This window comes from Dasypus novemcinctus, chromosome 27 (genome assembly GCF_030445035.2).
Source record: "Dasypus novemcinctus isolate mDasNov1 chromosome 27, mDasNov1.1.hap2, whole genome shotgun sequence".
Classification (NCBI taxonomy): Eukaryota; Metazoa; Chordata; class Mammalia; order Cingulata; family Dasypodidae; genus Dasypus; species Dasypus novemcinctus.
Genome location: NC_080699.1, coordinates 36,243,665 through 36,256,792, shown reverse-complemented (window position 1 = coordinate 36,256,792; position 13,128 = coordinate 36,243,665). Strand labels below are relative to the sequence as shown.

General features: G+C 60.2%; 1 protein-coding gene across 9 annotated transcripts in view; it reads left to right on the top strand.

Moving 5' to 3' along the window:
- Positions 1-13,128, top strand: part of KIRREL3 (kirre like nephrin family adhesion molecule 3) — a 572,737-nt gene that overhangs the window by 522,442 nt on the left and 37,167 nt on the right. For all 9 annotated transcript variants that reach the window (XM_058289307.1, XM_058289308.2, XM_058289311.2 and 6 more), the window contains one exon: positions 7,944-8,101. In XM_058289307.1, the coding sequence (XP_058145290.1) occupies positions 7,944-8,101 (158 nt within the window). The remainder of the gene's footprint in view (positions 1-7,943; positions 8,102-13,128) is intronic.

Below are 13,128 nucleotides of genomic sequence, written 5' to 3'. Positions count from 1 at the left end.
ATATTATGTGTTGGTTTATTGACTGTCTCCTCCACTAGCAGGTCAGCTCCACGAGGCCAGGAGATTCGTATCCTCAATGCTTAGACGAGGGCCTGGCACATAGTGGGTGTTCAATACAAATTTTCTGAGAGAATGCTGAGCTAGCACTGGGAAGCAGACCCTTAGAAATGGTCGAGCCTGTCTTTACAGCCTGCAGTTATACATATTGGCCATTAGGTGGCGCATGGACACAAGGTGAAGCGAGGACCCGGGGCTCACCCGTGTCGGGGAACACGGCATGGAGCTCAACAGGCCAGTCCCACCCGCTGAGCAGTGCGTGACTCTAGACTGCAAAGCCAGTTGTCCGCTCCCTTAGCAGACATCTCTCAAGCGCCACCTGCGAGCTTCCTCCAGCCCCCTGGAATAGGACCAGCCACGGACATGGGCATTGATTGGGAGATGATGTGATTGCAAAGGGGGCAGGAGGGTTGGCTGGGAAGAAGGGCTCCTGAGGCTGCAGGGGCGCTCTGAGAGTTGTTCTGACTCTGAACGGGACCCATGACGGGAAGTAATAAAGAACTGCTGCTCCTAAGCCAAACAAACCAGGGTCTAAAGGCCAACCCACCACTCACCTGCTGTTTGATCAGAGGCAAGCATTTGACTCGCTCTGAGCCTCAGCTTCCTATCCGATAAAACGGAGATGCAATCGTGTCTGCTCCGAGGATAGCGAGAGGAGAACACGAGGCCCTTGGTGCAGTGCCTCTCCTATAGCAGCAAAGTTAAATATCATACTTAAAGAGCAGGCGTAATAACCAACGTTTGTGGAGCTTTTTACAAAGCTCCCTCTGCATTCTTCATATCATAAGGTAATTTTCGTAATAAACCTGGAAGGCAGGTATCTTTATTATCCCACTTCCCAGGTAAGAGGGCTCTCAGTGTCAGATTAGATAACTTATCCACACTCATCCAGCTCATGAAGTGACGGGCTCCAGCCAAGTTCGGCTCCGCCAGGGAAGACAGAATATCCTGGGTGTGCCAGGAGCCACGCCAGGAAAAGGCAGGCAACGAGATTCAAGTGTGTGGAAAAGAGCAACACCAATGGGTAATTTCCATGGGAAATATTAGAATCTGAAGCAGATGTTATGAGACCAGAGAAGCAAGTCAAAAGGCCCAACTATGGGATTCCAGGAAGACCTCCTGGAGAGGGTGATCCCTTAGCTAAATCTAGAAGGTTGGCTGAGAGCAAGCCTGAAGAAGGGGGAAGAGAGCTCCAGCCTTCCCGGTTGAAGAGACGGGCTATGCAAACACACCTGCAGCACAACGAGATCCCCTAACTGCCCACCCAGCGCACAGCAAGCAGCTTGCACTCTGGGTCCAACCTAAACCCGGGAAGAGCAAGGGAGCAAGGAGCCGAGGAAGGGCTGCCCGTGAGTTCTGATGGTCTTTGAGCCTTTCCCTCCAAGCACTCACCAGTTTGCAATTTTATTCATGACCCTTCTAGAGCAGAGCTCCTCAAACTTTAATGTGCATATGACTTACCTGGGGCCTTTTTAAAATGCAGATCCAAGAGGTCAGAGGGGAAGCAGAGTCTACACAGGTGAGGCAGATGGGGAGCAGGTGCATCCTGGTGAGCTCTTCCCATACAAGGCTCTCACCACCAGGCATTGTACCCTCAGTTCCTGGCACGGATGGGGTTGAAAGAAAGAAAGGGTAGCTGGGAGAGATGGAGAGGGGAGTGTGAGCTGTGCAGGACTAAAGCTGGGATGTGGGATGGAGGAACCCTCTGGAAGGGTGTGGAGGCTGGGCAGGATGAGCCCAGAGGCGCTGGGGCGTGCTCCCCCTCCAGGTGACTCTAGCCCTCCCAGCAGGAATTCCCCCCACTCCCCGCCCCTTCCCCAGAGTCGCTGGGGCCCGGGGCTGAGCACTGAAGCAAAGAAAAAAGAAAAGAAAAATGCCAGCAGCAAACCTCCACTGCTCAGCCAAGCCCCTGTGAGCTGTCACAGGCTTAGCCTGCAGCCTTCGTGCCAGCCTACCATCCAGACAAACCTGGACCAAGAGGACCGGGCTGCGGACCCAGCTGGCTGAGGGCCGCCCCCAGCCCCTCTCCAGCCCGGGCTCCCCTCTCTCCAGGAACAGCAGGAAGTGGCCAATCCCTCCACGCCACCCCCGAGAATCCCCACATGGCAAGGCCGGGGGCCAGATCGGTGCCCCTGCTCTTTGCCTGGCCACCTCAACTGTCCCTCAAATCCCCCAGCCCCCTACACACACACAGGGCATAAAAAGTGCTGCCCTGGGAAGAAAATGCCCATGGCCACCCCCGCCCCCCATCCTTTACATATTTAACAAACCTTACCGAGCACCTGCTACCCCTGCAGTGGCCAAGCAGATGGCTTCTCCGCACCGGGGGGCCTCCTTTCCAGTGAGGGGGGACAGACCCTAAAGAAAATAAAGCAGGGTGGGGCGTTAGAGACTGTTCAGGGGCTGTTTAGACAGGGCGGTGAGGGGAGGCCTCGCCGCGGGGGCGTCATGTCAGCTGAGCGCTGGTACACAGGAAGAGGCTGGCAGGGCCGAGATGCAGAAAAGAGCATTTCGGAGGGAGACCCGCAGGGACAGCCCCGAGCCAGAGTCAGCTGGGCTTGTCCTGAGAACGGAAAGGCCAGTGGTGGTAGGAAGCGATGCCCCGTGTCCGAGAGCAGGCAGGGCCGTGGGTGCGGTGGAGGCGACGGGAGAAAGTCTAAGCCACGTTTGAGGGCCCCTGGGGAGCCCCTGGAGGGTCTGGGGGTTTCAGGTTCATCCCAGAACAGTCTATCTGCTTTGTGTCCGGGTGACAGCGTCTGTGAATCATGCAGTGTGGGGCAGGCCGAGCTCTCAGGCCACCCCTGCTGCGAAGGTCAGCACGACCTTCTGCGTTTGTCTCTCCCCTGCTGTCAGTGGTCAGTCGGTCATCCTGGAGCTGAGAGGCTCCGGGCTACCAGCAGGGCCAGGGGACTCTAGAGGAGCACCCCTCATGCACACGGGCTGCCGGTGGCCTGCACCCCGAGTTCCCCCAGCCTGCCCGGGCGAGATCGGCCGACCCAGCGAGTCCAATGAGCCTGATGCCAAGCAGGCGCTGGGCAAAGGGGTCGTGAGCCAACAGGCAAGAAGGAAGAGGACGGATTTGCCCTCTGTCCAGCTGATGCCCCATGGGATGGACAGTCAGATGGTCACCCCAGCATACCCAAGACCTTCTGACCACAGGAGCCTGTCTTACAAGAGCTGGCTTGGGGACCGGATGTGGCCACCACTCAACTTTTAGCAGCAGAATCTCTAGTTTAGGGCACACAGTACACAGGACCTTGATGCTAAAACAGCCGGGGTGCCCTTCCCAAACCTGCTCACACCCTCCCTTTGCCTTACCCACGCAGGGACTGGGGCCACCACCTGCCCGCTCTGGCCTCAGTTTCCCCATCAGGGCAATGCAGACCTGGACGGCAGAGAAAGTCCTCAGGGTCTCCCTCCCACCCCACATGGGCCACTGTGCAGGGAGACCCTCAGCTGCCTTCCCGAATCCTGGGTGACAGAGGAAACCGCCAAGAGGCCGGCAATGGCGGAGTCCAGCTTCCAATGATTTGCTCCGTCCCTGGGCGCTGCCCCCGGGACCCGGGCCGTGCTTGGGCAGCGGCCACTTCCCAGACCTGCTTCAGCTCCCGGGACAGGCTCCGCTCAGATCGGCTCAGGTCCCCCCGCCCCCGGGCCCCGGTCACCCAACAGTTAATGCGCTTTTCCCCCTGACTGACAACAAGCACGCTACCACAACAGTCAACTATTTTTATCTCCAGATTAATCACAAAAGGCTAACGCTTCCACCTTCTCTGTGATTAAAAATTAGGAGACCAAACTCCATCGTGGTTCGGGATAATAACCAATCGTGGGGGGGCAGAGGGGGCATGAATAATACATGTCCCGGCTGGGGCTGTGGGACTCCCCCCTCCCCGCCCACCCCACCCCGGCCTGTGTCTGAATGGAGGGGTAATGAGCTGCCCTCCTTCCATCGCAGCTACAGCTGCTGAGAGCTGCCGTGTGATTTCTATTCAGCCTGCTGGCCCCCAAACATCCTCTCTCCTCGCCCCCCCGCCCCCCCGCCCACGGCCCAGCCCCCACCGCACCCCACCCCCACCCCCATCTGGTGTGTAATGAGGCGAAGGCCAATCCATAATGCATGGCTACATGAATAGCCGGTGTGATAAGCACTTATTTGGGAAGATGTAATCAGGACCCATTCTGAGAGTGTTTGTGTGTGTGTGTGCCTGCACTGGAGTACTCAGACAGCTCCACTCTGCGCCCCCCCCCCCATCAGCGCTCCCTCAGATTCGATGTCCCCAAACCGAGACACTGGAGAAGCACGAAGGAAGGGTTCACGCGTCACCGTGGGTGATGTTTGGAAAGGCCTCCCAGCACCCAGGGGTGGCCAGTTCTCGATTCTCCAACTGGAGCGCACGTTGGAATCGCCTGGGGTGGGGATGGGAGGGGGGCATGCAAATTAAAAATGCCTGATGCCTGGGTCTGCCTGCAGTGCTGTGCATTTAGTTGATCAGGGTCTAGTCCGGTTTGAGGAGCCTTAAAACCTTCCCGGAAGATTCTAGAATGCAGCCAAGGTTGAGAACCACTGTCTTAGACCCTGCGAATATGGCAGTGGCCGGAGGGAACTCTCGATCGCCTACTCTCCGTTCACGTTTTCTACCCAGAGAAGAAGGTCTTCGCAGGCCCGTTTTCGGGCACTTTCCACAAGACCACACCACTGGCCTCATCACAGGTCCTATGAGGCTACAGAGACAAGGATGGGCCAGGTGTCTCTTCTGTTGGAAAATAACTCCTTCCGATTTTCCTGGCTTTCCGCAGCTCCCTCTACAGGGAGGGAGAAAGCTGCTGCCGCGGCAAGAGGCAGGAACCCCCAGGCTGCTCAGGGCTCCCCAAGCCCCAGCCCCCCTGCTCGAAGGGGCCTGGCCCGCTGCCTGGAGATGAAGGTCCCCTCCTCGGCCAGTCACCCACCCCTCACTGAGGGAAAGCTTTAATTAGCCTCGCGGGCATTCTGGCCACACCCCTGCCGGAGAGGTTGGGGCGCATTAATGAGAGATAGTGGGGGGCGGGCCGGGGGAGGCTGCTGCCATCCCGCTGTCCAGCCCACACGGCCCACCTCCCCCCCCCCGGCGCCCGCTGCGCCGCCCCCTGGCTTGCGCCGGCCTCTCGGGTGGAGTGGAGAGCCGGGCAAGGCTGGGCCACCTGGTCGGCAAGGTGGACTTGCTCCCTGGGCAGGGGCAGGGCTGGGGTCCACAGTGACAGCATCTAGGAAGCCCCAGGGGGAGGGGATGTGCCTCAGGAAATAGGACGGTGGGGGCGAGCGCTGCCTGGACCAGTTGGTTTTAGACCAGGCCTCCCCCGAGGCTGGGGGAGAGAGCCCCCCCGGGGGGGGGTAGATGTGCCTCGGATACTTGCCTGGGTGGCGGAAGGGGGCTCTCCTGTCCCTCAGGAGTTTCCTGGGGAGCCAAAGTGGAGGAGAGGACCTGCTTGGGAAACGCCGGGAAGGGGAGGGAAGGCGGCAGGTTCACCCGGGAGGTAAGCGAGCTATGCAGGACCTGCCGCCCAAGGCCAGGAGGCCTGGAGGTCAGGAGGCCCAGAGGCCAGGGGACCTTGGAGCCAGGAGGCCAAGAGGTCAGGAGGTCAGGAGGCATAGAGGCTGGGGGAGCCAGAGGACAGGAGGCCCAGAGGTCAGGGGGCCTAGAGGTCAGGAAACCTGAAGGCCAAGAGACCAGAAGCGAGGAGGCCTGGAGGCCAGGGGCCCAGACATCAGGAGGCCCAGAAGCCAGGGAACTTTGGAGCCTAGAGACCAGGAGGCCACGAGGCCAGGAGGCCCAGAGCCCTGTCTGTCTAGCGCTGAGCTCCCCCTGCGCCCCTGAGCCCACCAGCAAGCAGCAGCAGCTGGCTCAAGGGCCAGGGTGGAAGGATGGGCCTTCCCTGGCAACCCCGACTGAGAAGTCCTGGGGGCCAGGTCTGTGGCCGTCCCCAAACCCAGTCATCTGGTTGACTGACCCAGCCCCTCCCCAGGGGAGGAGGCCAGGGGCTCTTTGGGGTGGTCTCCAGGGAAAGCTGCACCCGTGGCATGTCCAGGAAGGACAAGGGGCAGCGGCAGAGGCCCGAGCCCCGGTGTCCTCCCTCGAGCCCTGTGACCTTAAGCGGGTCGGCCTCTCGGGGCCTCTTCTCTCAACGATGCTCATGGTGTCCGCCTGTCCATGTTGCCTGGTTATCGGGGGGAACAGCGGGGGGACCCCCCTGGAGGCAGCAAGAGTTTGGGATGCTTCCACCTGCCCAGAGCTCTGTGCTGGTTGCTGGCTGAGACGCTCTCCAGGCTGTGGCTGTCCCCCCCGCTCCTGGGACTCCAAGTCTCAGAGGGACCACAGGACCACACTGCGAAGTGTAGGGACCAGCGAGCCCGGTCGTGGACGGTGGACTGGGGTCAGCAGTGCAGGTAAAGAAGGTTTTTTCATGAATTATATCAAATGTACACCACTAATACAAGGTGTTAATAACAGGGTGGTCTATGGGGAAAATCCACCTAACGTCAACTCTGGGGCTTAGTTATACTGTTTTAATATTCATTTATCAGCTATCACAAAGGTAGCCCACTAATGTGAAGTGTCAGCAATAAGGCGGTGTACGGCAGCACTGTATATTTATGACTTTTCTATAAACCTGTAACTTCTCTGATTAAAAAATAATTTTTTAATGTAGTGGAAAAAAAATGGGGTTTATCCACAAGATGGGATATTATGAGCCGTAAATGAAGGTTGCTCATCGTTGAAAACATGCCGAGTGAAATAAGCCAGACAGAAAAGGACACATAGGCACATTCGTAGGGCCAGAAAGTAGATTCGAGGATACCAGGGGCTAGAGGAAAGAGAGAACCGGGAGCCACTGCCTAAGGGGCGGGGAGTTTCTGTTTGGGGTGAGGGAAAAGGTTTAAGAAGGATGAGAGGGAGCTGGGGTGGCTTAGGAGATGGAGCGCCTCTCTCCCACGTGGGAGGTGTCAGGGTTGGCTCCCGGTGCCTCCTAAAGAGAAGGTGAGAAGAGAAGACAAGCAGACACAGAAGAGTGCACAGCGAATGGACAGCCAGGGCAAGCAGCGAGCGAGGGGGGACACAAATTTAAAAAAAAAAAAAGTATGAATGTGAATATACTTAATGCCACTGAAGTATATGCCTAAAAATGGTTAAAACAGGAAATTTTATGTGTTATGTGTATATATATATCACCATAATAAAATTGTTTTTTTAATAAATGTAGTGAGAGAAGCAGGCAGGAGGGAATAATTCCGACTCTGGGGATGGGGTAGGGCAAAGTCGCTCTGAAGGAAATGCTGGTTCTGGACCCCTTGGACGCGCCATCTGCTCTTCCAGGGGGCTGCCCTGGCCCCTGGCCCCTGGCCCCTGGGCCCTAGCCCCTGGCCCCTGGCCCCTGTGCCTCGGACCCGGCTCTGCCACTTCTGCGCTGTGTGACCTCGAGCAAGTCCCTTCTCCTGCTGGGCCTCCGTTTGGAACTGGGATCGTTGCGATCATCATAATGTTTAACTTCATGAGGTTTACATGAGACAACAAAGACGACAGAGCTTTGTTTAAGAAAAGAAAGAAAGGAAGAAAAGAAGAAACTTCGGATGGTCTCCGGGCAGCCGGGCTCCGCTTTCCCGTCCCTACCACGAGGCTGACAAAGCCCGCCCCAGCCCCCGCAGGCCTGCTTAGCCCAGGGAAGAGGATGAACCATCATCTCTGCAAACAGATGTGCAGTGCAATGTCAGGGGTCATTTTGCTGGGTGGCCATCTCTGTAATACAAGACGATTACACATTTTATTAAAGTCGGATAATGATGGTTTGTCAGCAGCTCCATAAAATGCGCCTGTGGCCTCAGCCTAACCTCTCCGCTCCTCTCCCCGCAGTGCCACCAGACGACCCTGTCATCCTGGGGGGGCCCGTGGTCAGCCTGCGGGCCGGGGACCCCCTCAACCTCACCTGCCACGCCGACAACGCCAAGCCCGCCGCCTCCATCATCTGGTTGCGAAAGGGTGAGGTCATCAACGGGGCCACCTACTCCAAGGTGAGGGCCGGGTGCCGAAGGAGAGGGGGCTGCAGGGGGGGCACGGGGCAGGGAGGCCCTCTCTCCCGTCTCCGCAGCTTCCCACTCCGTCTGTCTGATCTGTGGTCCTTTTTTGTTCCTCTCCCTCCCCCTCTCCCTCCCCCTCCCCCTCTCCCTCCCCCTCCCCCTCTCCCTGTCTGTCTTTCTGCTGACCTCATTTCTATCTTCCTCTCTCTTTCCTGGGCTAACCGCAGGGCTTCATGGTCAGAAGAGGAGACTCAGGGACAGAAGCGTCAGAGCCCAGGGCTGCCAGATATGATGCAGGTGCCAGGGAGCAGATGCAGCTCAAGTGCTTGAGCACCTGTTTCCCATTACGAAGTCCTGGGTTCGATCCCCGGTACCTCCTAAAAACAAACAAATGAGCGAAAAAACTAACTCTCATTGGGGAGCAGATGTGGCTCAAGTGCTTGAGCACCTGCTTCCCGTGTACAAGGTCCCAGGTTCGATCCCCAGTACCTCCAGAAAACAACCGACCAACCCATGAAAAAACCAACTCTCATCGGGGAGCGGTGTAGCTCAGTGTTTGAGCGCCTGCTTCCCATGTACGAGGTCCTGGGTTCAATCCCCAGGACCTCCTAAAAAAAGAAACCTCCAGGATGCTAGTAACATTTGAATTCCAGAGAAACAACACATAATCGCTTAGTATAAATATGTCCTACGTATTGCAGGGGACAAACTGATACGAGAAAGGGATCCGTGTTTATCTGAAATTCACGTGTAACTGGGCATCCTGGATTTGTAGCTGCTGAATCTGGCAACCTCGCCAGGGCTGCCGGGTAAGGCTGCTCAGGTTCCACCTGTCCAGGGGGGCCAGGGAGGGTGGAAGCAGCCCGTGATCCTACCAGCAGCGGGGCTTTTCTCTACTCATCCGTAGTGTCAGGTGGGCTAGAAGTACGTGGAACTGGCCCCCTCCAGAGTCCTCTCCAGGAGACAGTAGAGAGTCAGAACCAGGGTCCAGGCACCACAGAGCCTTCAAAGGTGAAAGGGACCCCGGAGAATGGCCCACCCGGCCCCTCAGATGGGCAGCTGAGGCCTGACAAGGTGTCCCAGCTCGCTAGGCTGCCGAAATGCAGGTGCATTTGAGGATTTATTAACTTACTAGCTTACAGTTTCGAGGCTGAGAAAAATGTCCAAATCAAGGCACCCTCAGGTGACACCTTCTTCCCGAAGGCCGGCTGCTGGCGATCCCGACTCCTCCGTCCCGCGCCAAGGCTCATGGCGGCGTCCGCTCCTCTCTCCCTTCTCTTCCGGGTTTCGTTGCTTTCAGCTTCTTGCTTCCATGGCTCTCTTTCTTTGTCTGAATTTCATCCTCCTATAAAGGACTCCAGTAAGGGGAATAAAACCCACCCTGAACGAGGTGGGTGACACTCACCAAAAGATCCCACTAACATTGGGTCTGCACCCCCCGGAGTGGATTAACTCCAAGAACAGACTTTTGGGGGTACCTACAGCCTCAAACGACCGAGTGAGGAAAGTTACTCTCCTCCCGGTGGTCGGGGGGCCGCGCCAGGCCCGGGCCAGTCCCACGACGCTCGCCCCAGGCCGGCTGCAGACCATGGCCACTCTTCAGCTGAGGGCACCAGCTCAGGCGTGCCTGCCCCGCGGGCTTTGGCGCTGGGGCTCTCACCTCCGGTGTCCCGGCTGCCCTCTCCCCGTGGCCCTCCTCGGCCTCAGAGCCTGGAAGGACACTGCCCCCCTCCAGGCCCACCCCCTGCTCCTCCTCCTGGGTCCCAGGAAGATATGCAAGGCCTTGGCCACCAGGAAGGACGGTGCGCGCGGCCAGGAAGGCGTCTGTCCAGGCCAAACCTGGCAGCCTGCCCGGGCGCGTGACTCCAGGGCTGAGCGTGGACCCCTGGCCCCCGGAGCCCAGCGCAGACGCCCCTCCCTGCGGCACTGCTCCATCCCTGGGGAACAGCTCATTGCCAGATAAATCCTCCCACGTCCTTCCTACGCCGGAGCCACCCTGCTGTGTCACGCAGTAAAAAGCATGACAGAGAATATGTCATCCAGGCGAGGGAGAAAAGGAAGGAAAAGGGGTGGTCCTCCAGGCCGGCATCTGCTCAGCCCCTTCCTGAAGGGACCCGCGCGGCCCCCTCTGGGCTCCCGACTTCCAGGGCACGCCCCTCCCACTGCTCGAGGGCACGCCCCTCCCACTGCTTGAGGGCACGCCCATCCCGCCGCTCGAGGGCACGCCCCTCCCACTGCTTGAGGGCACGCCCCTCCCGCTGCTCCAGGGCACGCCCCTCCCGCCGCTCCGGGACACGCCCCTCCCACTGCTTGAGGGCACGCCCCTCCCGCTGCTCCAGGACACTCCCCTCCCACTGCTCAAGGACACGCCCCTCCCGCTGCTCCAGGGCACGCCCCTCCCGCCGCTCCGGGACACGCCCCTCCCACTGCTTGAGGGCACGCCCCTCCCGCTGCTCCAGGACACTCCCCTCCCACTGCTCAAGGACACGCCCCTCCCGCTGCTCCAGGACACGACCCTCCCGCTGCTCCAGGGCACGCCCCTCCCGCCGCTCGTTACTCCGGGACACGCCCCTCCCACTGCTTGAGGGCACGCCCCTCCCGCTGCTCCGGGACACGCCCCTCCCACTGCTTGAGGGCACGCCCCTCCCGCTGCTCCGGGACACGCCCCTCCCACTGCTTGAGGACACGCCCCTCCCGCTGCTCCGGGACACGCCCCTCCCACTGCTTGAGGGCACGCCCCTCCCGCTGCTCCAGGGCACGCCCCGCCGTGGAAAGAGAGGCCAGGGTCACCTCGGCCCGCTGGACCTGCCTCACCCCCCCTGCCACAGCCCCGCCGTCCACGTCCACGCGGACGTCCCTGGGAGAGCCTGGCGCCTTGGTGCCGGAGCCCGCGCGGGGAAGGGTGCAGGTCGCCCCTCTGCCCCCCGCCCGGGTCACTCTCCCGCCACCAGCGAGAGCGCGGCGAGGACCTGGGAAAGCCGCAGCGGCACCCGGCCGTGCAGCGCCCCCCGTCTAGGGGCCAGGGACCGGGGTTCCTGCCCGCCCCAGTGACTCGAGCTCCCTGAGCCTCAGTTTCCTCATCCGTAGAACAAAGGGGGGCTCACCCCCTCGGGGAGGTGCCTTCCAGCCCCGCCGTGGAGCCCGGTGGAAAGGAGCCGGCCGCTCGGGGCTGCTGCCTCGGGAGCAGGCTCTACCCACCCCTCAGCAGCCCCTCCCAGGCTAAGAGAGGGAGAGAGACGGGGAGAGAAAGAGCGAGAAGGAGAGAGGGTCGATGGCCACGGCCAGGATCCTGCAAGGCTCTGACAGCCCTGGGGGCCCGAGCAGGCCGGTGAAGGCTGGAGACTCAAGGTGGGCAGCCTTGAACCTGGGTCGCATCGCCTTCCAGCCTGAGCAGCTGTGCAACCCGCCGATCCTCGTTGTCCTCAGCTGCACAACAGGGCAAAGTAGCCCTGCCTCCAGGCTGGCTGTGAGGGTGCAGGGGGAGCCCACGGTGAGCGCGGCAGAGGGCCCGGGGCTAGCGTGACCCTTGCAGGCCCATTGGCTTTTAACAGATGCAGCATGGGGGGGCCAGAGTGGAGCCGGCCCCGCAGCCCCACGGACCTGGGTTCCACCACTTTTTCCAGTGGCTTCCACTCTCTGCCTCAGTTTCCCCAGCTGCAAAACAGGGAGGAGGATGGATACCAGACAGGGTTGCTGTGAACCTTCGAGGAATGCAGGCATTTGGAGCACTTGGTAAAGGATGCTTCTGCCTCACCCACCCCAGAGCCCCCTCCCCACAGGTCCCTTGGGCGTTTCATAAGGAACCAGCCGGGTTCCAAAGTCTGATTTGCCATCAGATGTCCTTGCCACTGCCGCTCTGAGATGGGAGGACTGAAGGATAGCCTTATTCCCAGGGGACCCCTCCCCAGGAGGAGCAGGGAGGGGCAGCACCTCGGGTCCCTCACCCAACTCAGGCTGCTGCAAGCTCCGCACACGGGTGGCCGGGTGCTGAGACGCGGCCAGTGGCACTGCTGCCCAGAGCGAAGAGGGGTGTCTGGGAGGCGACAGGGGCTCTCTCCGCCTCCTCTCTTCCTGGACCCCCAGCCCGCGGCACCTGGAGACCCTCCCCCGCCACCCACTCCTGCTTCTCTGGGCCTGGTAAAGGAATAGAGGCCGTTCTCCTGGAAAACCAGCAAAGCAGACAGGGAGGGGGAGGAGAGGCTGAGGAGGAGGAGCGAAGGGAGGGTGGCGCTGCCTCTCAGCTCACCCCAACTCCAGCCCACTGCCCACCCCAGGGACCCCCACCTGCCCGCCTCCACCGCCCCCGAGCTCCAGAGCCCCCTCCCCGCAGAAAAAGCCCCTGCACTTCCCCCCCTGCCAGCCCCTCCCCCATGCCCTTCCCCCCGTCCCATCACCTCCCACCCTATTTGTCCAGCTCTGGGCCTAGAGTCCCTCCCCTGTGTGGCAGTCCCTCCTCCTCCAGGGCACACGGCTGGGGCACCCGGGGGACACAGGGTCTGGGGTCCAGGGCACCATGTAGTCCTCCTCCGCCCCAAGCCCCTGGTCCAGGATCCCCCAGGCAGCTATAAAGGAGGAGGTGGAGGTGATTTTTTAAAAATTATTTTTAAAGGCTCTAGCTGGCCTGGGGTGGCGGGAGAAGTAGAAGCAGCCTTGTGGCCAGGCGATGGGCCTCTCTCCAGACCTTAAGGGCTGTTGGCATCTCAACCAGCGGCCCAGACATAGGCAGGTGCTCCTTAGCGCAGATGCTCCTTAACGTAGGTGCTCCTCATTGCAGGCGCTCCTTAACGCAGGTGCTCCTCAGCGCAGGTGTTCCTCAGCGCAGGTGCTCCTCAGTGCAGATGCTCCTCAGTGCAGGTATTCCTCAGCGCAGGTGCTCCTCAACGCAGGTGCTCCTCAACGCAGGTGTTCCTCAACGCTGGTGCTCCTCAGCGCAGGTGCTCCTCAACGCAGGTGCTCCTCAACGCAGGTGTTCCTCAGCGCAGATGCTCCTCAGCACAGGTGCTCCTCAGCGCAGGTGCTCC